The sequence below is a fragment of the Chiloscyllium plagiosum genome, unplaced genomic scaffold (assembly GCF_037043375.1).
Source record: "Chiloscyllium plagiosum isolate Xiang-an unplaced genomic scaffold, Cpla_swu_hap1 HiC_scaffold_6, whole genome shotgun sequence".
Taxonomy (NCBI): Eukaryota; Metazoa; Chordata; class Chondrichthyes; order Orectolobiformes; family Hemiscylliidae; genus Chiloscyllium; species Chiloscyllium plagiosum.
Window position 1 is genome coordinate 130,101,343 of NW_028270144.1, and position 24,106 is coordinate 130,125,448.

Below are 24,106 nucleotides of genomic sequence, written 5' to 3' on the forward strand. Positions count from 1 at the left end.
GAAGGTTCAGGCTGAGATTGACAGGTTTCCAGTTACTCATGACCTCGATAGATATGGGGTCATGCGTTGAACAGATAATCAGCCATGACCTAATATCAGAGACCAGACGCAGTGGGTTGAGAATAGGGATATAGGAACAGGAATAGGCCATTCAGCCTGTCAGGTCTGTCGCCATTGAGTGAGATTATAACTGATCCATATGACTGTCCTAACTCCATAAAATTGGCCTGATTGCGCTGTTCCTGAAACTTGTATTTCATTTCTCTGTCACTCTTAATATCTCTTTTTCCCGTTCCCTCATTCCCTTCTATCCCTGTCTCCCCATGTCTCTCTCCTCTCTTCCATCTCCCTGGCGTCTCTCTGCCTCTTTTTCCCTCTCTCCCCTTATCCCATTCACCTCTCCCCCTCTGAATTACTGAGCAGAATCTTTCTCCAGTGTTGTTAAAATGATTGTATTTCTGAATTATGAAATCTTAATCTCTCTCCCCTCCCACTTCCACTCACCTTCCCCCACATCCTCCCTAACCCCCCCCCCCTCTGTTTATCCCCCCCCCTCCCGGACACCCTCTGTTTATCCCCTCCTCCCTGTCCTCCCTCTGTTTATCCCCCCCCCTCCCTGTCCCCCCTCTGTTTATCCCCCCCCCTCCCTGTCCTCCCTCTGTTTATCCCCCCCTCCCTGTCCCCCCCTCTGTTTATCCCCCCCTCTGTTTATCCCCCCCCCCCCTCCCGGACACCCTCTGTTTATCCCCCCCTCCCTGTCCCCCCCTCTGTTTATCACCCCCTCCCTGTCCCCCCCCCCTCTTTTTATCCCCCCCTCCCTGTCCCCCCCTCTGTTTATACCCCCCTCCCTATTCTCCCTCTGTTTATCCCTCCCCTCCCTGTCCTCCCTCTGTTTATCCCCCCCCTCCCTGTCCTCCCTCTGTTTATCCCCCCCCTCCCTGTCCTCCCTCTGTTTATCCCCCCTCCTCCCTGTCCCCCTCTGTTTATCCCCCCTCCTCCCTGTCCCCCCTCTGTTTAACCCCACTCCTCCCTGTCCTCCCTCTGTTTATTCCCCCCTCCTCCCTGTCCTCCCTCTGTTTATCCCCCCTCCTCCCTGTCCTCCCTCTGTTTAACCCCACTCCTCCCTGTCCCCCCCTCTGTTTATCACCCCCTCCCTGTCCCCCCCCCCTCTTTTTATCCCCCCCTCCCTGTCCCCCCCTCTGTTTATACCCCCCTCCCTATTCTCCCTCTGTTTATCCCTCCCCTCCCTGTCCTCCCTCTGTTTATCCCCCCCCTCCCTGTCCTCCCTCTGTTTATCCCCCCTCCTCCCTGTCCTCCTCTGTTTATCCCCCCTCCTCCCTGTCCCCCCTCTGTTTAACCCCACTCCTCCCTGTCCTCCCTCTGTTTATTCCCCCCTCCTCCCTGTCCTCCCTCTGTTTATCCCCCCTCCTCCCTGTCCTCCCTCTGTTTAACCCCACTCCTCCCTGTCCTCCCTCTGTTTATCCCCCCCTCCCTGTCCTCCCTCTGTTTATCCCCCCCTCCCTGTCCTCCCTCTGTTTAACCCCACTCCTCCTTGCCCCCCCTCTGTTTATCCCCCCCTCTGTTTATCCCCCCCTCCCTGTCCTCCCTCTATTTATCCCCCCCACCCTGTCCTCCCTCTATTTATCCCCCCCACCCTGTCCTCCCTCTGTTTATCCCCCTCCTCCTTGTCCTCCCTCTGTTTATCCCCCCCGTCCTCCCTCTGTTTATCCCCCCCGTCCTCCCTCTGTTTATGCCCCCCTTGTCCCCCCACTGTTTATCCCCCCCTCCTTGTCCCCCCTCTGTTTATCCCCCCTCCCTATCCTCCCTCTGCTTATCCCCCCCCTCCCTGTCCCCCCTCTGTTTATCCCCCTCCTCCTTGTCCCCCCTCTGTTTATCCCCCTCCCTGTCCCCCTTCTGTTTATCTCCCCTCTCTCTGACACCCCTCTGTTTATCCCCCCCCTCCCTGACCCCCTTCTGTTTATCCCCCCTCCCTGTCTCCCCTCCGTTTATCCCCCCGTCCCCCCTCTGTTTATCCCCCTCCCTGTCCGCCCTCTGTTTATCCCCCTCTTCCTTGTCCCCCCTCTGTTTATCTCCCCCCTCCCTGTCCCCCTTCTATTTATCTCCCCCCTCCCTGTCCCCCCTCCCTGTCCCCCCTCTGTTTATCCCCCCGTCCCACCTCTGTTTATCCCCCCCCGTCCCCCCTCTGTTTATCCCCCCCCTCCCTGTTACCCCTCTGTTTAATCCACCCCGTCCCCCCTCTGTTTAATTCCCCCCCCCCCGTCCTCCCTCTGTTTAATCCCCCCCCTCCCTGTCCTCCCTCTGTTTAATCCCCCCCTCCCTGTCCTCCCTCTGTTTAATCCCCCTCCTCCCTGTCCCCCCTCTGTTTATCCCCCCTCCCTGTCCTCCCTAAATTTATCCCCCCTCCTCCCTGACCCCCTCTGTTTATCCCCCCTCCTCCCTGACCCTCTCTGTTTATTCCCCCCCCCCCGTCCCCACTCTGTTGATCCCCCCTCCCTGTTACCCCTCTGTTTATCCCCCCTCCCTGTCCCCCCTCTGTTTATCCCCCTCCTCCCTGTCCCCCCTCTGTTTATCCCCCTCCTCCCTGTCCCCCCTCTGTTTATCCCCCCCTCCCTGTCTGCCCTCTTTTTTCCACCCCCCTCCTCCTTGTCCCCCCTCTGTTTATCCCCCTCCTCCCTGTCCCCCCTTTGTTTATCCCCCCTCTTCCCTGTCCCCCCTCTGTTTATCCCCCCTCCTCCCTGTCCCCCCCTCTGTTTATCCCCCCATCCCTCCTCTGTTTATCCCACTCCTCCCTGTCCCCCCTCTGTTTATCCCCCCCGTTCCCCCCTCTGTTTATCCCCCCCCCTCCCTGTCCCCCCTCTGTTTATCCTCCCCCTCCCTGTCCCCCCTCTGTTTATCCCCTCCTCCCTGTCCCCCCTCTGTTTATCCCCCCCGTTCCCCCCTCTGTTTATCCCCCCCCGTCCCCCCTCTGTTTATCCCCTCCTCCCTGTCCCCCCTCTGTTTATCCCCCTCTTTATTCCCCCTGTGTTGATTGCCCACTTCTGTTTTTAATCCCCTCCTCCCCACAACAGGAGAGGACCTCTCTGAGCTGGAAGCGGAGGCTGTTTGTGTTCAATGTGAGCTCGTTTGTCATCGCTTTGTGTTTCTACGTCAGACACAATGCATACTGTGAAACCGGAGGTGAGAGACAGCCACACACTTGTTTTATTCTGGTTTGGAATGTGAATGTCCCCTCCCTAATTGCCCCTTGAGAAGGTGGGGGTGAGCTGCCTTGTTGAACCGCTGCAGTCCGTGTGCTGTGGATTGACCCACAATGCCTTAGGGAGGGAATTCCAGGATATTGGTCCAATGACACTGAAGGAACGGAGATATATTTCCAAGTCAGGATGGGGAGTGTCTGGGAGGGGAACTTGCAGGGGGTGGTGTTCTCATGAATCTGCTGCCCTTGTCCTTCCCAATGGAAGTGGGCGTGCTGATTTTGAGTACTATTGTTGGGATGCTGTCAGGGCCCATGACCTTTTACAGTATCCAGTGCTTCCACCCATCTCTTGACCTCATGTCAAGTGAATCAAGTTGGCTGAAGACTGGCAGCTGTGATGCTGGAGACCCCCAGAGGAGGCTAAGATGCACTTGACATTTCTGTGTACCTATCTTTAGTACTGCTGGGCTCCTCCATCATTGAGGATGGGGATATTTGTGGAACCACCTCCCCCTCCAGTGAGTTGTTTAATTGTCCACCACCATTCCCGACTGGATGTGGCAGGACCGCAGAGCTTAGGTCTGATCCATTGGTTGTGGGATCACGTAGCTCTGTCTATCACTTGCTGCTTGTGTTGTTTAGCAAGTAACTGTCCTGTTTGGTGGCTTCACCACGTTGACCTCTCATCTTCAGGTCTGCCTGGCACTGCTCCTGGCATGGCCTCCTGCACGCTCCATTGAACCAGGGTTGATCCCCTGGCCTGATGGTAATGTTTAAGTGGGGGATATGCCGGGCCATGGGGTTACAGATTGTGCTGGAGTACAATTCTGCTGCTGGTGATGGCCCACAGTATGTCATGGACACCTAGTCTTGAGTTGCTCGACCTGTTCAAAGTCTGCTAGGCAAATGTGAGGACTGCAGATGCTGGAGATCAGAGTCAAGATTAGAGTGGTGCTGGAAAAGCACAGCAGAGTCAGGCAGCATCCAAGGAGCAGGAAAATTGATGTTTCGGGCAAAAGCCTTTCATCAGGAATTTCATTATGCCTGACCCTGCTGTGCTTTTCCAGCCCCACTCTAATCTTGACTCTGTTCAAAGTCTGTCCCATGTAGCACGGTGATAGTGCCACACAACACAGTGGAGGCTATTCTCAATGTGAAGGTGGGCCTTTGTCTCCAGAAGGACAATGTGGTGGTCACTCTTACTGGTACTCTCATGGACAGAAGCATCTGCAAACTGGCAGATTAGTAACGATGAGGTCAAGTATGGTTTCCTGTTGTTGGTTCCCTCACCTGCCGCAGACCCAGTCTAATCTCACTGTTGTTTCAGATCCAACCAATTAGGCTCATCCATCCAGGTACTGCTCATCAGCAGGTACTACCCATCAAGCCAGGTACTACCCATCAATCCTGGTACTGCCCATCAGCAGGTACTACCCATCAAGCCAGGTACTACCCATCAGCTGATACTGCTCATCAGCAGGTACTGCCCATCTGTCCTGGTACTGCCCATTAATCCAGGTACTGCCCATCAATCCTGGTACTGCCCGTCAGTCCAGGTACTGCCCATAAGTCCAGGTACTGCCCATCAGCTGATACTGCTCATCAGCAGGTACAGCCCATCCATCCTGGTACTGCCCATCCATCCTGGTACAGCCAATAAGTCCAAGTACGGCCCATCAGTCCTGGTACTGGCCATCAGTCCTGGTACTGGCCATTGGTCCAGGTACTGCCCATCAGTCCTGGTACTGTCCATCGGTGCTTGTACTGCCCATCAGTCCAGGTACAGCCCATTAGTCCTGGTACTGCCCATCAGTCCTGGTACTGCCCATTGGTCCAGATACAGCCCATCTGTCCTGGTACTGCCCATCTGTCCTGGTACTGCCCATCCGTCCTGGTACTGCCCAGCAGTCCAGGTACTGCCCATTGGTCCTGGTACTGCCCATCCGTCCTGGTACTGCCCATCCGTCCTGGTACTACCCATCTGTCCTGGTACTGCCCACCAATCCTGGTACTGCCCATCAGTTCAGGTACTGCCCATCAATCCTGGTACTGCCCATAAGTCCTGGTACTGCCCATCCGTCCTGGTACTGCCCATCAGTCCAGGTACTGCCCACGAGTCCTGGTACTGCCCATCAGTCCTGGTACTGCCCATCAGTCCAGGTACTGCCCATCAGTCCTGGTACTACCCATCCGTCCTGGTACTGCCCATCAGTCCAGGTACTGCCCATCAATCCTGGTACTGTCCATAAGTCCAGGTACTGCCCATCCGTCCTGTACTGCCCATCAGTCCAGGTACTGCCCATCAGTCCTGGTACTGCACATCGGTCCAGGTACTGCCCATCAGTCCAGGTACTGCCCATCAGTCCAGGTACTGCCCGTCCGTCACGTACTACCCATCAGTACAGGTACTGCCCATCAATCGTGGTAGAGCCCATCAGTCCTGGTACTGCCCATCGGTCAAGGTACTGCCCACCAGTCCTGGTAGTGCCCATCCGTCCAGGTACTACCCATCAGTCCAGGTACTGCCCATCGGTCCAGGTACTGCCCATAAGTCCTTCTACTGCCCATCGGTGCTGGTACTGCCCATTAGTCCTGGTATAGCCCATTAGTCCTGGTACTGCCCATTGGTCCAGATACTGCCCATCCGTCGTGGTACTGCCCATCAGACCTGGTACTGCCCATCGGTCCAGGTACAGCCCACCAGTCCCGGTACTGCCCATCAATCCTGGTACTGGCCATCAGTCCTGGTACTGCCCATCAGTCCTGGTACTGCCCATCGGTCCAGGTACCACCCACCAGTCCTGGTAGTGCCCATCGGTCCAGGTACAGCCCATCGGTCCAGGTACAGCCCATTAGTCCTGGTACTGCCCATCAATCCTGGTGCTGCACATCAATCCTGGTACTGCCCAACAGTCCTGGTACTGCCCATCGGTCCAGGTACTGCCCATCAGTCCTGGTACTGCCCATCAGTCCTGGTACTGCCCATCGGTCCTGGTACTGGCCATCGGTCCTGGTACTGCCCATCGGTGCTGGTACTGCCCATCGGTCCAGGTACAGCCCATCAGTCCTGGTACTGCCCATCAGTCCTGGTACTGCCCATTGGTCCAGGTACAGCCCATCAGTCCTGGTACTGCCCATCCATCCTGGTACTGCCCATAAGTCCAAGTACAGCCCATCAGTCCTGGTACTGCCCATCCATCCTGGTACAGCCCATCAGTCCTGGTACTGCCCATCCATCCTGGTACTGCCCATCCATCCTGGTACTGCCCATAAGTCCAAGTACAGCCCATCAGTCCTGGTACTGCCCATCCAACCTGGTACAGCCCATCAGTCCTGGTACTGCCCATCCATCCTGGTACTGCCCATACGTCCAGGTACTGCCCATCAATCCTGGTCCTGCCCATCAATCCAGGGACTACCCATCCATCCTGGTACTGCCCAGCAGTCCTGGTACTGCCCATCGGCCCTGGTACTGCCCATCAGTCCTGGTACTGCTCATCAATCCAGGTACTACCCATCAATCCTGGTACTGCCCATCCGTCCTGGTACTACCCATCCGTCCTGGTACTGCCCATTAATCCTTGTACTGTCCATAAGTCCAGGTACTGCCCATCAGTCCAGGTACTGCCCATCAATCCTGGTACTGTCCATAAGTCCAGGTACTGCCCATCCGTCCTGGTACTGCCTATCGGTCCAGGTACTGCCCAACAGTCTAGGTACTACCCTTCCGTCCTGGTACTACCCATCCGTCCTGGTACTGCCCACCAGTCCTGGTACTGCCCATCAGTTCAGGTACTGCCCATCAATCCTGGTACTACCCATCCGTCCTGGTACTGCCCACCAGTCCTGGTACTACCCATCCGTCCTGGTACTGCCCACCAGTCCAGGTACTGCCCATCAGTCCAGGTACTGCCCATCAATCCTGGTACTACCCATCCGTCCAGGTACTGCCCATCTGTCCTGGTACTACCCATCTGTCCTGGTACTGCCCATCAATCCTGGTACTGCCCATCCGTCCTGGTATTGCCCGTCAGTCCTGGTACTGCCCATCCGTCCTGGTTCTGCCCATCAATCCTGGTACTGCCCATCCGTCCAGTTACTGCCCATCCGTCCTGGTTCTGCCCATCAATCCTGGTACTACCCATCCGTCCAGTTACTGCCAATCCGTCCTGGTTCTGCCCGTCAGTTCTGGTACTGCCCATCCGTCCTGATACTGCACATCGGTCCTGGTACTGTACATCGGTCCTGGTACTGTACATCGGTCCTGGTACTGCCTGTCCGTCCTGGTACTGCCTATCGGTCCTGGTGCTGCCCATACGTCCTGGTACTGCCCGTCCGTCCTGGTACTGCCCATCGGTCCTAGTACTACCCATCCGTCCTGGTACTCTCCATCCGTCCAGGTACTCCCCATCCGTCCTGGTACTACCCATCAATCCTGGTACTACCCATCAATCCTGGTAGTACCCATCCATCCTAGTACTACCCATCTATCCTGGTACTACCCATCTGTCCTGGTACTGCCCAACCATCCTGGTACTACCCATTCGTCCTGGTACTACCCATCCGTCCAGGTACTGCCCATCCGTCCTGGTACTACCCATCACCCTGGTACTACCCATCCGTCCTATACTGCCCATCCATCCAGGTACTACCCATCAGTCCAGGTACTGCCCATCCGTCCTGGTACTACCCATCCGTCCTGGTACTACCCATCTGTCCTGGTAGTACCCATCCGTCCTAGTACTACCCATCCGTCCTGGTACTACCCATCTGTCCTGGTGCTGCCCATCCATCCTGGTACTGCCCATCCATCCTGGTACTGCCCATCCGTCCTGGTACTGCCCATCGGTCGTGGTTCTGCCCATCCGTCCTGGTACTACCCATCAATCCTGGTAGTACCCATCCATCCTAGTACTACCCATCCGTCCTGGTACTACCCATCCGTCCTGGTACTGCCCATCAGTCCTGGTACTGCCCATCAGTCCTGGTACTGCCCATCGGTCCTGGTATTGCCCATCCATCCTGGTACTGCCCATCTATCCTGGTACTGCCCATCTGTCCTGGTACTGCCTATTGGTCCAGATACTGCCCATCCGTCGTGGTACTGCCCATCAATCCTGGTACTGCCCATCAATCCTGGTACTGCCCGTCAATCCTGGTACTGGCCATCAGTCCTGGTACTGCCCATCGGTCCAGGTATTGCCCACCAGTCCTGGTACTGCCCATCGGTCCAGGTACAGCCCATCGGTCCAGGTACAGCCCATTAGTCCTGGTACTGCCCATCAATCCTGGTGCTGGCCATCAATCCTGGTGCTGGCCATCAATCCTGGTGCTGGCCATCAATCCTGGTACTGCCCAACAGTCCAGGTACTGCCCATCGGTCCAGGTACTGCCCATCGGTGCTGGTACTGCCCATCGGTCCAGGTACAGCCCATCAGTCCTGGTACTGCCCATCAGTCCTGGTACTGCCCATTGGTCCAGGTACAGCCCATCAGTTCAGGTACTGCCCATCAATCCTGGTACTACCCATCCGTCCTGGTACTGCCCACCAGTCCAGGTACTGCCCATCAGTCCAGGTACTGCCCATCAGTCCAGGTACTGCCCATCAATCCTGGTACTGCTCATCAATCCAGGTACTACCCATCAATCCTGGTACTGCCCATCCGTCCTGGTACTACCCATCCGTCCTGGTACTACCCATCCTTCCTGGTACTGCCCATTAATCCTTGTACTGTCCATAAGTCCAGGTACTGCCCATCCGTCCTGGTACTACCCATCCGTCCTCGTACTGCCCACCAGTCCTGGTACTGCCCATCAGTTCAGGTACTGCCCATCAATCCTGGTACTACCCATCCGTCCTGGTACTGCCCACCAGTCCTGGTACTACCCATCCGTCCTGGTACTGCCCACCAGTCCAGGTACTGCCCATCAGTCCTGGTACTGCCCATCAATCCTGGTACTATCCATCTGTCCAGGTACTGCCCATCTGTCCTGGTACTACCCATCTGTCCTGGTACTGCCCATCAATCCTGGTACTGCCCATCCGTCCAGTTACTGCCCATCCGTCCTGGTATTGCCCGTCAGTCCTGGTACTACCCATCCTTCCTGGTTCTGCCCATCATTCCTGGTACTGCCCATCTGTCCAGTTACTGCCCATCCGTCCTGGTTCTGCCCATCAATCCTGGTACTACCCATCTGTCCAGTTACTGCCAATCCGTCCTGGTTCTGCCCGTAAGTTCTGGTACTGCCCATCCGTCCTGATACTGCACATCGGTCCTGGTACTGTACATCGGTCCTGGTACTACCCATCGGTCCTGGTACTGCCTGTCCGTCCTGGTACTGCCTATCGGTCCTGGTGCTGCCCATACGTCCTGGTACTGCCCGTCCGTCCTGGTACTGCCCATCAGTCCTAGTACTACCCATCCGTCCTGGTACTCCCCATCCGTCCAGGTATTCCCCATCCGTCCTGGTACTACCCATCAATCCTGGTACTACCCATCCGTCCAGGTACTCCCCATCCGTTATGGTACTACCCATCTGTCATGGTACTGCCCATCAATCCTGGTACTGCCCATCCGTCCAGTTACTGCCCATCCGTCCTTGTATTGCCCGTCAGTCCTGGTACTACCCATCAGTCCAGGTACTGCCCATCCATCCTGGTACTACCCATCAACCTGGTACTACCCATCCGTCCTAGTACTGCCCATCCGTCCTGGTAGTACCCATCAATCCTGGTACTACCCATCTGTCCAGGTACTGCCCATCCATCCAGGTACTACCCATCAGTCCAGGTACTGCCCATCCGTCCTGGTACTACCCATCAATCCTGGTAGTACCCATCCGTCCTAGTACTACCCATCCGTCCTGGTGCTGCCAATCCGTCCTGGTACTGCCCATCCGTCCTGGTACTGCCCATCAGTCGTGGTTGTGCCCATCCGTCCTGGTACTACCCATCAATCCTGGTAGTACCCATCCATCCTAGTACTACCCATCCGTCCTGGTACTACCCATCCGTCCTGGTACTGCCCATCCTTCCTGGTACTGCCCATCGGTCCTGGTACTGCCCATCCATCCTGGTACTGCCCATCTGTCCTGGTACTCCCCATCCGTCCTGGTACTGCCCAGCAGTCCAGCTACTGCCCATCCGTCCTAGTACTACCCATCCGTCCTGGTGCTGACCATCCGTCCTGGTACTGCCCATCTGTCCAGGACTGCCCATCCGTCCGGGTACTGCCCATCAGTCCTGGTACTGCCCATCGGTCCTGGTACTGCCCATCGGTCCTGGTACTGCCCACCGGAACTGGTGCTGCCCATCCGTCCTGGTACTGCCATCCATCCTGGTACTGCCCATCGGTCCTGGTACTGCCCATCGGTCCTGGTACTGGCCGTCAGTCCTGCTGGTGGATGTTGAAATTCTCCCCCCGCTACATTTCGCACCTTTTCACCCTCACTGCTCCCTCCAGGATTTATTGACTGATTAGCCGCAGGAGGACAGTACGTGGTAATCAGCAGGAGGTTTCCTTGGCCATGTCTCACCCAATGCTATCAGATTTCATAGTGACAATGTTAAGAACTCCAATGGTAACCCCCTTCCAACAGTATCTCACTGTGCCACCACCTTTGCTGGGTCTGTCTTGCTGGTGAGACAGGGCATATCCTGGGATGGTGATAGTAATGTCTGGGAGTGTGCCCTATGGCTGACCACTTCAACTTCCATTCCCATTCGCTCATTGACATGCAAGTCCTGGGCTTCCTCCATTGCCAAATCCAAGCCACCCTCATCTTCCACCGAGGGACCTTCCAACCACACGGCATCAACGTCAACTTCATTACTTTTCAAATCTCCCGTCCCCCCCCCACTTCATCCCAGATCCAGCCCTCCAACTCGGCACCATCCTCTTCAACTGTCCTACCTCTCCATCCTCCTTCCGACCTATTCGCTCCTCTGCTTTAACAATCACAGTCAGCCCCAGTTTCAGTTAGCTATCGACTTGCCAGCTACCTTTCCCCACCGCCCTTGTTTATCTCTGAGCCCCCTTCCCCCTCCCCTTTCCTGATGAAGGGCTCTTGCCCAATACGTCGATTTTCCTGCTCATCGGATGCTGCCTGACCTGCTGTGCTTTTCCAGCTCCACACTCTCAACACTGAGTCAGTAGTCAGGGAGGCAAATGCAATGTTGGCGTTTATTTTGAGAGGACTTGAACATAAAAGCAGGGATGTACTTCTGAGGCTCCATAAGGCTCTGGTCAGGCCACATTTGGAGTATTGTGTGTAGTTTTGGGCCCCATATCTCAGGAAGGGTGTACTGGCCCTGGAGGGTGTTCAGAGAAGGTTCACGAGAATGAATAGCATGACATATGAGGAACGCTTGATGACTCTGGGTTTATAGTTGATGGAGTTTAGAAGGATGTGGGAGATCTAACTGAAATACACAGAATACTGAATGGCCTGGACAGAATGGATGTTGGGAAGATGTTTCCATTGGTAGGCGAGACTAGGGCCTGAGGGCGCAGCCTTCGGGTAAAGGGAAGACCTTTTAGAATGGAGATAAGGAGAAACGTCTTTAGCCAAAGAGTGGGGAATCCATGAAATTCATTGGTTGGCTGTTGTAGGCCAGATCATTGAGTTTATTTAAGCTGACTCCAAAATTAGAGGTGTAGTGGACAGCGAAGAGGGTTACCTCAGATTACAATGGGATCTGGACCAGATGGGCCAATGGGCTGAGGCGTAGCAGTTGGAGTTTAATTCAGATAAATGCAAGGTACTGCATTTTGTAAAGACAAATCTTAGCAGGACGTATACACTGAATGGTAAGGTCCTGGGGAGTGTTGCTGAACAAAGAGACCTTGGAGTGCACGTTCATAGCTCCTTGAAAGTGGAGTCGCAGGTAGATAGGGTAGTGAAGGAGGCATTGATATGCTTTCCTTTATTGGTCAGAGTATTGAGTACAGGAGTTGGGAGGTCATGTTGCAGCTGTACAGGACATTGGTTAGGCCACTGTTGGAATATTGCGTGCAATTCTGGTCTCCTTCCTATCAGAAAGATGTTGTGAAACTTGAAAGAGTTCAGAAAAAATTTACAAGGATGTTGCCAGGGTTGGAAAATCTGAGCTACAGGGAGAGGCTGAACAGTTTGGGGCTGTTTTCCCTGGAGCATCAGAGGCTGAGGGGTGACCTTATAGAGGTTTACAAAATCATGAGGGACATGGATAGGATAAATGACAAAGTCTCTTTCCTGGGGTGGGGGAGTCCAGAACTAGAGGGCATAGGTTTAGGGTGAAAGGGTAAAGATATAAAAGGGACACAAGGGAAAATCTTTTACACAAGGGTGGTACGTGTATGGAATGAGCTGCCAGAGGAAGTGGTGGAGGCTGGTACAATTGCAACATTTAAAAGGCATCTGGATGGGAATATGAATAGGAAGGGTTTGGAGGGATATGGGCCGGGTGCTGGCAAATGGAACTAGATTAGGTTAGGACGTCTGGTCAGCATGGATGAGTTGGACCGAAGGGTCTGTTTCTGTGTTGCACATATCTATGACTCATTTCGGGCAAAAGCCCTTCATTAGGAAACGTTAATTCTCCTGCTCCTCGGATGCTGCCTGACCTGCTGTGCTTTTCCAGCACCACACTCTTGACTCTAATCTCCAGCATCTGTAGTCCTCGCTTTCGCCTAATCGGTGATAGTTGCCATGGTCCCCTTTGCTTTTGTTGATGGAAATTTCTCCAACTGTAATGGTGGGATCCCAATCCATGTCCCCAAAGACTCAGAATTCCTCATCCACTGGCATTGCCGTGATGTCTCCATCACTGATGGTCAGGGTGGGGACAGAACCTACCCCTCTCTCTTGTGCTCTCTCTCTCGTCGCCCACCACCTACCAGTGTACACGTTAATGCTTCTCCTCTCTTTGTACAGTTCCACACTGGGATCCTGTTGTGTGCAGGAAAGCAGTGAGAATCCTGTCTCTCAAGCGGTGTCCCTGTATGAGCTGACCCCTGATGTTGTGCCTCTCTCTGCAGTTTACACAGCCTTTTCGTTCCTGGAGTATTTGGTGGTTTTGTCAAACATGAGCTTTCACATGACTGCATACTGGGACTTTGGAAACAAGGAGCTGCTGATTGGAAGCCTCCCTGAGGAGAAGCGATTCTGAGTGAGGTGCCCGCAGCCCTGTGTCCGCACGGAAGTGGACAATTGGACCCCTGTCTGAGACACAAAGCAGGGGCTGTCTCAGCAGGTCAAAGGTTACCTATTAAATGGGGCGGAGTGAATGTGGGGGAGGGGGCAGTGGTTGTCACAGTGCCCCTGCTGTCAGTCCCAGAGGATAAAGGAGTGTTTGAGAGAGAGGAGGGCAAGGCTAACTGCTTGAAAGCAGTCTTTGTACTACTGGTGTGACACTGCTAATGTTTTCTGCACATTTTAAACAGTCATGATGTGACATTGGTTAGGGCTCAGGGTTTTACTTGTTTCTACTTTAGAGGTCAAGAATTTGCTCTTTGTATTTAAAAAAAATGACTGTTTCTATTCCGCTCCCTCCCATCGTCTTCCTTCTCCCTCCCTCTGACTCTACACAAGTCGCCCTCTCTGTCACTCACTGCTCTGTCACCAACTTCACATCCCTGTCCTCTCACTGTCAGACTGTTTGAGCAAATTCTCCTCATTCAGACCAGGTTGGGGTGGGGGGGAATGCATTGGAACGGATGTATGATTTTTAGTTAATTACTTCCTGTGCTATACAAGATGTTGGGCATGTATTTGCCCAGGGTGATAGTGGGTTAAATTAGGTGAGTGGATTGCAGAGGTATAGGACAGTTAAACCATGATCTAATCAGGAAGAGAAACAAATTTCTTTACAAATACAGCATTTGGGTGATTTTTATTTTTAAAACACTTGAAAGAATTTGTTGATGTGTTCTTGAGCTTATGGACACTGAATCTTTTAACTGTACAGATGTCCATCTCCTTAACAAGTCAATGACTGAAGTGGAATTTTATACTGAAAGTGAAATGCAATTAAAATGGATTGTGCTTTGTAGCACCTTGCACGTGTGGACAGTGAGTGTGTGTGTGTGGACGTGTGCATATGCACACAATGAGGTGTGAGTGTGTGCATGTGCACACCGTGAGATATGAGCCATTGTGTATACAGTGAGGTGTGTGCCTGCAGTGAGGTGTGAGAGCATGTGTGTGTACAGAGAGGCATGAATGCATGTGTATACAGTGTGTGAGTGTGTGTGTGTACAGTGAGTGTGTACAGTGAGGCGTGAGTGCGTGTGTGTGTACGGTGAGGCGTGAGTGTGTGTACAGTGAGGCATGTGTGGGTGTGTGTACAGAGATGGAAATGTGTTGCTGGAGAAGCGCAGCAGGTCAGGCAGCATCTAGGGAACAGGAGAATCGACGTTTCGGGCATTAGCCCTTCTTCAGGAATGCCCGAAATGCCCGAAACGTCGATTCTCCTGTTCCCTAGATGCTGCCTGACCTGCTGCGCTTCTCCAGCAACACATTTCCATCTCTGATCTCCAGCATCTGCAGACCTCATTTTCTCTTGGGTGTGTGTACAGTGAGGCATGAGTGCGTGTGTGTGTACAGTGAGGAGTGACTGCGTGTGTGTGCAGTGAGGTGTCAGTGCGTGTGTGTCCAGGAGGCGTGAGTGCGTGTGTGTATAGTGAGGTGTGAGTGCGTGTGTGAACAGTGAGGTGTGTGTGTACAGTGCGGCGTGAGTGAACAGTGAGGTGTGAGTGCGTGTGTACACAGTGAGGCATGTGTGAGTGTGTGTGTATACAGTGAGGCATGTGTGAGTGTCTGTGTGTACAGTGAGGCGTGAGGGCGTGTGTGTGTGCAGTGAGTGCGTGTGTGTACAGTGAGGCGTGTATGTACATGGAGGTTTGTGTGTGTGTACAATGAGGCATGAGTGTGTGTATGTACAGTGAGGTGTGAGTGCCTGTGTACAGTGTGGTATGTGTGTACAGTGAGGCGTGGGTGTGTGTGTGCAGTGAGGCAGGAGGGTATGTGTGTACAGTGAGGCATGAGTGCGTGTGTGTACAGTGAGGTGTGTGTGTACAGTGAGGCGTGTGTGCATGTGTGTACAGTGAGGTGTGATTGCGTGTGTGTACAGTGAGGTGTGAATGCATGTGTGTACAGTGAGTGCATATGTGTGCAGGAGGCGTGAGTGCATGTGTGTACAGTGAGTTGTGTGTACAGTGAGGCTTGAATGCGTGTGTGTACAGTGAGGTGTGAGTGCGTGTGTGTACAGTGAGGTGTGAATGCATGTGTGTACAGTGAGTGCATATGTGTGCAGGAGGCGTGAGTGCGTGTGTGTACAGTGAGGTGTGTGTACAGTGAGGCTTGAGTGTGTGTGTGTGTACAGTGAGGTGTGGGTGCGTGTGTGTACAGTGAGGCGTGAGTGCGTGTGTGTACAGTGAGGCGTGAGTGCGTGTGTGTACAGTGAGGTGTGTGTGTACAGTGAGGCGTGTGTGCACGTGTGTACAGTGAGGTGTGTGTGTACAGTGATGTCCCTGTTGTTGAAGAGCTCGATTGCAGTGTTGGCGGTGAGTGGGCCCAGTGTAGATTCAGGGCAGCAGCTTTGGAGGCAGGTTTGGGTTCCTGGCCGGTTCTGCATCAATGAGGCAGTCTGAGCGCCAACTCCTGGCTGCTGGACAGAGGGGAGTTTGGGTTGTCCCCCAGTGTCCACATCCAGCTCACATTCATGGAGGCAGGGTAGGGCCTAGTATGGGACTAGCTGCAGCGAGCACTCACCAGGGTGAGGGCATTGGTGGAGGTGAGATGGTGACTTTTGTTGCAGTAGTGGCATGACGACGGGACTCATGTCTGTCCACCATGCCCATGGTGGAACACTCAACAGGAAGCTGTAAAGTTGGACACTTTTTCTTTTTTTTTATCCTCCTGCCTTTATATTCTATGTTTTGGGTTTATTTTAAAATGGCACTGGAGAATGGCAACATTATACAATACTTTTCATTGTATTGTGGAACAAAATACACGTGACAATAAACAAGTCAAATCAGATCGCTTAAGATCATTATGCAGCTCCTTCCAAACCCACAACTACTTCCATCGAGAAGGACAAGGGCAGCAGATACATGGGAACACCACCTCCTGCAAGTTCCCCTCCAAGCCTTTCAGCACCTTGACTTAGAAATATATCACCATTCCCTCACTGTCGCTGGGCCTGGGAAGGTGAGTGAACTGATATTTTTGGGCTGTGGCTAAACTCAAGACACTGCACCTGTAGTGTCTCCTATCTGCCCTCCTCTAACCAAAACAACAGACTCTAAGGTAAAACTTTTCATTTTCTTTATCAACATGTGCTGGTAAGTAGTGTGATTGGTAAGTTTTTAAAATTTCATTTCCTTTATCCATTATTGGATATTATAATTGAAATAAGTTAAGTTTAAGATTAAAAATGGCAGGAGATGACAGATCCATGTTATGCTCCTGTTGCTCAATGTGGGAGCTCAGGGACGTGGCTGATGTCCCTGGTTCCTTCATGTGCAGGAAGTGTGTCCAGCTGCAGCTCTTGTTAGACTGCGTTATGGCTCTGGAGCTGCGGATGGACTCACTTCAGAACATGCGTGATGCTGAGGAGTTGTGGATAGCATGTTCAGTGAATTGGCCACACCGCAGCTTAGGATTGCTGAGGGAGAAACGGAAAGGGTGACCAAAAGGCAGAGAAAGAGCAGGAAGGCAGTGTAGGTGTCCCCTTCTGGTCATCTCCCTCCAAAGCAGGTATAACTGTTTTGGATAATGTTCGGGGAGATGGCTCACCAGGGGAATGCAGCAGTAGCCAACTTCATGGCACTATGGCTGGCTCTGCTATTCAGAAGGGCAGGGGGAAAAAGAGTGGAAGGGCTATAGTCATAGGGGATTCAATTATCATAGGAGTAGATAGGCGGTACTGTGATTGAAAACAAAACTCCTGAATGGTATGTTGCCTCCCAGGTGCACGGGTCAGGGATGTCTCAGATCTGTTGCAGAATGTTCTGAAGGGGAAGGGTGAACAGCCAGTTGTCATGATGCATGTAGACACGAATGATATAGGGAATAAACGGGATGAGGTCCTCCACGAAGAACCAAGTTAAGGAGCAGGACCACAGAGATAGTAATCTCAGGATTGCTACCAGTGCCATGTGCTGGTCAGATTAGGAACGAGAGAATATTCAGGACGAATGCATGGCTTGAGAGATGGTGCAGGAGGGAGGGGTTCAGATTTTTGGGACATTGGGACCAGTTCGGGGGGAGGTGGGACTATTACAAATTGGACGGTCTACACCTGGGACAGACTGGAACCAATGTCCTTGTGGGTGCTTTTGCTAACAGTGTTGGGGAGGGTTTAAACTAATGTGACAGGGGGATGGGAACCAAATGAGGAGGTTAGTGGGCAGGAAGGAGGTAGTAATTAAAGCCTGTAAGGAACTAGGTAATGAAGTCAGCGTGAGTAAGGGGAAGAGTAGGCAGGAAGCAGAGGATGAACGCAGATGGACTGGTGGTCTGAAGTGCATTTGTTTTAATGTGAGTATAGCAGGTAAGGCAGAAGAACGGAGGGCTTGGATTAGCACCTGGGAATATGATGTTATTGCTATTACTGAGACTAGGTTGAGGGAAGGGCATGATTGGCAGCTACATATCCTGGGTTATAGATGCTTCAAACGGGATAGAGAGAGGTAAAAGGGGTGGAGGAGTTGCATTACTGGTCAGAGAGAGTATCACAGCTCTGCTGAAGGAGGGCACTATGGAGGACTCGAGTAGTGAGTCAATATGGGCAGGGCTCAGAAATAGGAAGGCATGGTAACAGTGTTGGACTGTACTACAGGCCTCCCAGCAGTGAACGTGAGATAGAGGCACAAATATGTAGAGCGTTCGTAGAAAGATGTAGGAGCAACAGGGTGGTGGTGATAGGAGATTTTTAATTTTCCCAACATTGACTGGGATTCACTTAGTATTAGAGGATTGGATGGAGCAGAATTTGTAAGGAGCATCCAGGATGGTTTTCTAGAGCAGTATGTAAATACTTGGGAAGGGGCCATACTGGACCTGGTGTTGGGGAATGAGCCCGGACAGGTGGTTGAAGTTTCAGTACGGGATTACTTTGGGAATAGTGATCACAATCCCGTAAGCTTTAGAATACTCATGAACAAAGGCGAGAGTGGTCCTAAAGAAAGAGTGCTAAATTGGGGGAAGGCCAACTCTACCAAAATTCAGCAGGAGCTGGGGAATGTAAAATGGGAGCAGCTGTTTGAAGGGAAATCCACATTCGATATGTGGAGGCTTTTAAATAGAGGTTGATTAGAGTTCAGGAGAGGTATGTTCCTGTGAAAATGAGGGATAGAAATGGCAAGGTTAGGGAACCATGGGTGACAGGTGAAATTGTGAGACTAGCTAAGAGGAAAAAGGATGCCGACATAAGGTGTAGGTGACTGAAGACAGACAAAGCTTTGGAAGAATATTGGGAAAGTCGGACCAATCTGAAACAAGGAATTAAGAGGGCTAGAAAGGGTTGTGAAATATCTTTAGCAAACAGGGTTAAGGAAAATGCCAAAGCCTTTAATTTGTATATAAGGAACAAGAGGGTAACTAGAGAAAGGGTTGGCCTACTCAAGGACAAAGTCATGCGTGGATTCAGAGAAAATGGGTGAGATTCTTAATGAGTATTTTGCATCACGAGGAGAGGGATATGACAGATTTTGAGGTTAGGGAAAGATCTTTGATTACTCTCGGTCAAGTCGCATAAGGAGGGAGGAAGTGTTGGGTATTCTAAAAGGCGTAAGGGTGGACATATCCCCAGGTCCAGATGGGAACTAACCCAGGATATTGGGGGAAGCGAGAGAAGAAATAGCTGGGGCCTTAACAGATATCTTTGCAACATTGGGTGAGGTCCCAGAGGACTGGAGAATTGCTAATGTTGTCCCCTTGTTTAAGAAGGGTAGCAGGGATAATCCAGGTAATTACAGACTGGTGATTGTTGTGGTTCTGTTCACCGAGCTGGGAATTTGTGTTGCAGATGTTTCGTCCCCTGTCTAGGTGACATCCTCAGTGCTTGGGAGCCACCTTCTGAAGGGCTTCTGTGATCTTTCCTCCGGCATTTGTAGTGGTTTGTCTCTGCTGCTTCCGGTTGTCGGTTCCAGCTGTCCGCTGCAGTGGTCAGTATATTGGGTCCAGGTCGATGTGCTTATTGATTGAATCTGTGATTGAGGCTCCCAAGCACTGAGGATGTCACCTAGACAGGGGACGAAACGTCTGCAACACAAATTCCCAGCTCGGCGAACAGAACCACAACAACGAGCATCCGAGCTACAAATCTTCTCAAACTTTGTACAGACTGGTGAGCCTGACGTCAGTGGTAGGGAAGCTGCTGGAGAAGATACTGAGGGATAGGACCTATTTACATTTGGAAGAAAATGGGCTTATCAGTAATAGGCAGCATGGGTTTGTGCAGGGAAGGTCATGTCTTACCAACTTAATAGAATTCTTTGAGGAAGTGACAAAGTTGATTGATGGGGGAAGGGCTGTAGATGTCATATACATGGACTTCAGTAAGGCGTTCGATAAGGTTCCCCATGCTAGGCTGATGGAGAAGGTGAAGTCGCATGGGGTCCAAGATGTTCTAGCTGGATGGATAGAGAACTGGTTGGGCAACAGGAGACACAGAGTTGCATATGGAAGGGAGTTTGTCAAAATGGAGACCTGTGAGCAGTGGTGTCCCACAGGGATCCGTGCTGGGACCACTGTTGTTTGTGATATACACAAATGATTTGGAGAAAGGTGTAGGTGGTCTGATCAGTAAGTTTGCAGATGACACTAAGATTGGTGGAGTAGCAGATAGTGAAGGGAATACACTGTGAGAATACAGCAGAATATAGATAGATTAGAAAGTTAGGTGGAGAAATGGCAGATGGAGTTCAATCTGGGCAAATGCGAGGCGATGCATTTTGGAAGACCCAATTCCAGAGTGAACTATACAGTAAATGGCAAAGCCCTGGGATGTTCAGAGAGATCTGGGTGTTCAGGTGCATTGTTCCCTGAAGGTGGTAACACTGGTCGATAGAGTGGTCAAGAAGGCATATGGCATGCTTTCCTTCATCAGAGGGGTATTGAGTACAAGAGTTGGCAGGTCATGTCACAGTTCTATAGGACTTTGGTTCGGCTACATTTGGAATACTGCATACAGTTCTGGTCACCACATTACCAAAAGGATGTGGATGCTTTAGAGAGGGTGCAGAGGAGGCTCACCAGGATGTTGCCTGGTATGGAGGATGCTAGCTATGAGGAGAGGTTGAGTAGATTAGGATTATTTTCATTGGAAAGAAGGGGGTTGAGGGGAGACCTGATTGAGGCTTACAAAATCATGAGAGGTGTAGACAGGGTGGATAACAAGAAACATTTTCCCAGAACATAGAACATTACAGTGCAGTACAGGCCCTTCGGCCCTCAATGTTGCGCCGTCCTGTCATACTAATCTGAAGCCCATCCCACCTACACTATTCCACGTACGTCCATATGCCTGTCCAATGACGACTTAAATGTACTTAGAGTTGGCGAATCTACTACCGTTGCAGGTACCCTTACTACTCTCTGAGTAAAGAAATTACCTCTGACAGCTGTCTTATACCTATCTCCCCTCACTTTAAAGTTGTGTCCCCTTGTGTTCGCCGTCCCCATACTTGGAAAAAGGCTCTCCCTGTCCAAAGTGAATCACCTCACACTTGTCCACATTAAACTCCATTTGCCACCTCTCAGCCCAGCTCTGTATCCTATCTATGTCTCTCTGCAACCTACTACATTCTTCGTCACTATCCACAACTCCACCGACCTTAGTGTCGTCCGCAAATTTACTAACCCACCCTTCTAAGCCCTCATCCAGGTCATTTATAAAAATGTCGACCAGCAGTGGACCCAACACCGACCCTTGCGGTACCACTGGTAACTGGACTCCAGGATGAACATGTTCCATCAACCACCACTCTCTGTCTTCTTTCAGCAAGCCAATTACTGATCCAAACTGCTATATCTCCCACAATCCCATTCCTCTGCATTTTGTATAATAGCCTACTGTGGGGAACCTTATCGAACGCCTTGCTGAAATCCATATACACCGCATCAACCGGTTTACTCTCATCTACCTGTTTGGTCACTTTGTCAAAAAAAACTCAATAAGATTTGTTAGGCACAACCTACCCTTCACAAAACCGTGCTGTCCCTCATCAGATTATTCTCTTCTAGATGGTTATAAATCCTATCTCTTATAACCTTTTCCAACACTTTACCAACAGCTGAAGTGAGACTCACTGGTCTGTAATTACCAGGGTTGTCTCTACTACCCTTTTTGAACAAGGGAACCATATTTGCTATCCTCCAGTCTTCAGGCACTATTCCTGTAGACAATGATGATTTGAAGATCAATGCCAAAGGCTCGGCAATCTCTTCCCTTGCTTCCCAGAGGATCCTAGGATAGATCCCATCCGGCCCAGGGGACTTGTCTATTTTCACACTCTGCAGTATTTCTAATACCTCTTCCTTGTGAACCTCAATCTTTTCTAGTCTAAATGCAAGTATCTCTGTGTCTTCCTCGCCAACATTTTCATTTTCTATAGTGAACACTGTCAAAAAATATTTAGTGCTTCTCTATCTCCTCTGACTCCACACACAACTTCCCACTATTATCCTTGATTGGCCCTAATCTTGCCATTCGTTTATTCCTGACATACCTATGGAAAGCCTTCGGGTTAACCTTGATCCTATCCGCCAACAACTTCTCATGTCTCCTCCTGGCTCTTCTGAGCTCTCTATTTAGGTCTTTCTTGACTTCCTTGTAATCCTCAAGTCCCAGAGTGAGGGACTCAATTACTAGGGTCACAGGTTCAAGGTGGGAGGGGAAAAGTTTAGGGGAGATATGCATAAAAAGTTCTTTACACAGATGGTGGTGGGCGCTTGGAATACGTTGCCAGCGGAGGTGGAAGGGGCAGGAATGATGGCATCAGTTAAGGTGTATCTAGACAGATACATGAATGGGCAGAACAAAGGGACACAGATGCTTAGAAAATAGGCGGCAGATTTAGATAGAGGATCTAGATCGGCACAGGCTTGGAGGGCTGAAGGGCCTGTTCCTGTGCTGTAATGTTTTTTGTTCTTTGGGTCAAAATCTAGGAATTCCTTCCATTCGGGCACATGGACTACAGCGGTTCAAGAAGGCAGTTCACCCCACCTGCTCAAGGGGCAACTACGGATGAGCAATAAATACAGGGCCCAGCCAATGATGGCTATGTCCCACGAATGAATAAAAATAAAACATGGGCCTGAGACCAGTGTCTGACCCTTGTATTTGTTTTTCTTTAGTGTGAGGACAAGTTTGGCTAAAGTGTACCAGGAAAAATGGTTAAAAAATAGAACAGTAGAGGGGCAGTACAGATATTTACTGAAGAGGTTGGGAATTCACTGCCTGGGAGAGTGGTTGAGATGGGAAGTGTAGATTTAAGTGCAGTCAATGGGATGAAGGGTCTCTTCTGTCCTGTATGGATTTGTGGTTAAGGATAGAGATTAGAACACGACGCAGACAACAGTAAGAATATTAGTCATCATTGACAAGATTGGGTAGATTTTGTAATCTAGCAAAGAATGATGATTACAAAATGTGAGAAATGAGCATATCAGAGATTTCAAAAGCGTACAGAATTGTAGGGTGGGGTGAGTAAAAGACATTGAAATGTTTGATCAGCCATAGTCGTATTAAATGGTGGAGAAGACTCGATGGCTGAATGGCCTACTTTGAAATACAAAAGGAAATCATTGAGCTTCTGCAAGTAATTATCGATGCAGGAAGCAGGGCCCTGGAGGGCGGTGGTTCCAATGCAGGCAAGCTTTTAAAAAAACCCAAAAAGAAATGAGAGAGCAGAGGTGCACGATCGTGAACAGGGTGGATGTAGAATGATAAAGTGACAGGGAAAGGTAGAAAATATGCACAGAAGTGTGTAGCAGAAATTAAGCGTTCAGAGTGTGGTGCTGGAAAAGTACAGCAGGTCAGGCAGCATCCAAAGAGCAGGAGAATCAACATTTCTGGCATAAGCCCTTCATCAGGAATGAGGCTTGTGGGTCGGGGCTGAGAGATAAATGGGAGGGGGTGGGGTTGGGACGGAGGTAGCAGGGAAAGCGATATGTGGATGGAAGTGAGGGAGAACGTGATAGATTGGAGAGGAGGATGGAGCAGATAGATGAGAAAGACGATGGACAGGTCATGAGGACGGTGCTGAGTTGGGAGACTTGGGACTGGAATAAGTCGGGGAGGGGAAATGAGGAAACTGGTGAAATCCACATTGGTCCTGTGTGGTTGCAGGGTCCCAAGATGGAAGATGTGTTCTTCCTCCAGGCGTTAGGTGGTTAGAGTTTGGTGATGGAGGAAGCCCAGGTCCTGCATGTCCATGGAGTGGGAGGGGGAGTTGAAGTGTGCAGTCACAGGGCAGTGGGGTTGATTGGTGCGGGTATCCCAGAGATGCTCTCTGAAACAATCCACAAGTTGGCGTCCTGTCTCCCAAATGTGGTCTCCTCTACATCAGGTGCAACGGACACAGTAGATGACATTAGTGGAGGTACAGGTAAATCTCTGTCGGATATGGAAGGATCCTTTGGGGCCTTGGGCAGAGGTAAGGGGAGAGGTGTGGGCACAGGTTTGACACTTCCTGCAATGGCAGGGGAAGCTGCCGGGAGTGGCCCTGACAGGGGAGTTGCGGAGGGAATGCTCTCTCCAGAACGCTGATAGGGGTGGGGAGGGAAATATATCCCTGGTGGTGGGGTCTGTCTGTACGTGGCAGAAGTGGCGGAGGATCATGTGATATATCCGGAGGTTGGTGGGCTTCACTTCAACTCCACCAAGGACACTTCAAC

At 51.4% G+C, this 24,106-nt stretch overlaps 1 protein-coding gene across 9 annotated transcripts in view; it reads left to right on the plus strand.

Moving 5' to 3' along the window:
- The window catches only part of pgap2 (post-GPI attachment to proteins 2), a 78,267-nt gene that overhangs the window by 47,104 nt on the left and 7,057 nt on the right, over window positions 1-24,106 (plus strand). For 3 of the 9 annotated variants that reach the window (XM_087988485.1, XM_087988480.1, XM_087988481.1), the window contains exons 5-6: window positions 3,090-3,198; window positions 13,237-14,253. In XM_087988485.1, the coding sequence (XP_087844611.1) occupies window positions 3,090-3,198; window positions 13,237-13,367 (240 nt within the window). In that variant the 3' untranslated portion in view covers window positions 13,368-14,253. The other 6 variants (XR_015757507.1, XR_015757508.1, XM_087988486.1 and 3 more) reach the window with 3 other exon arrangements.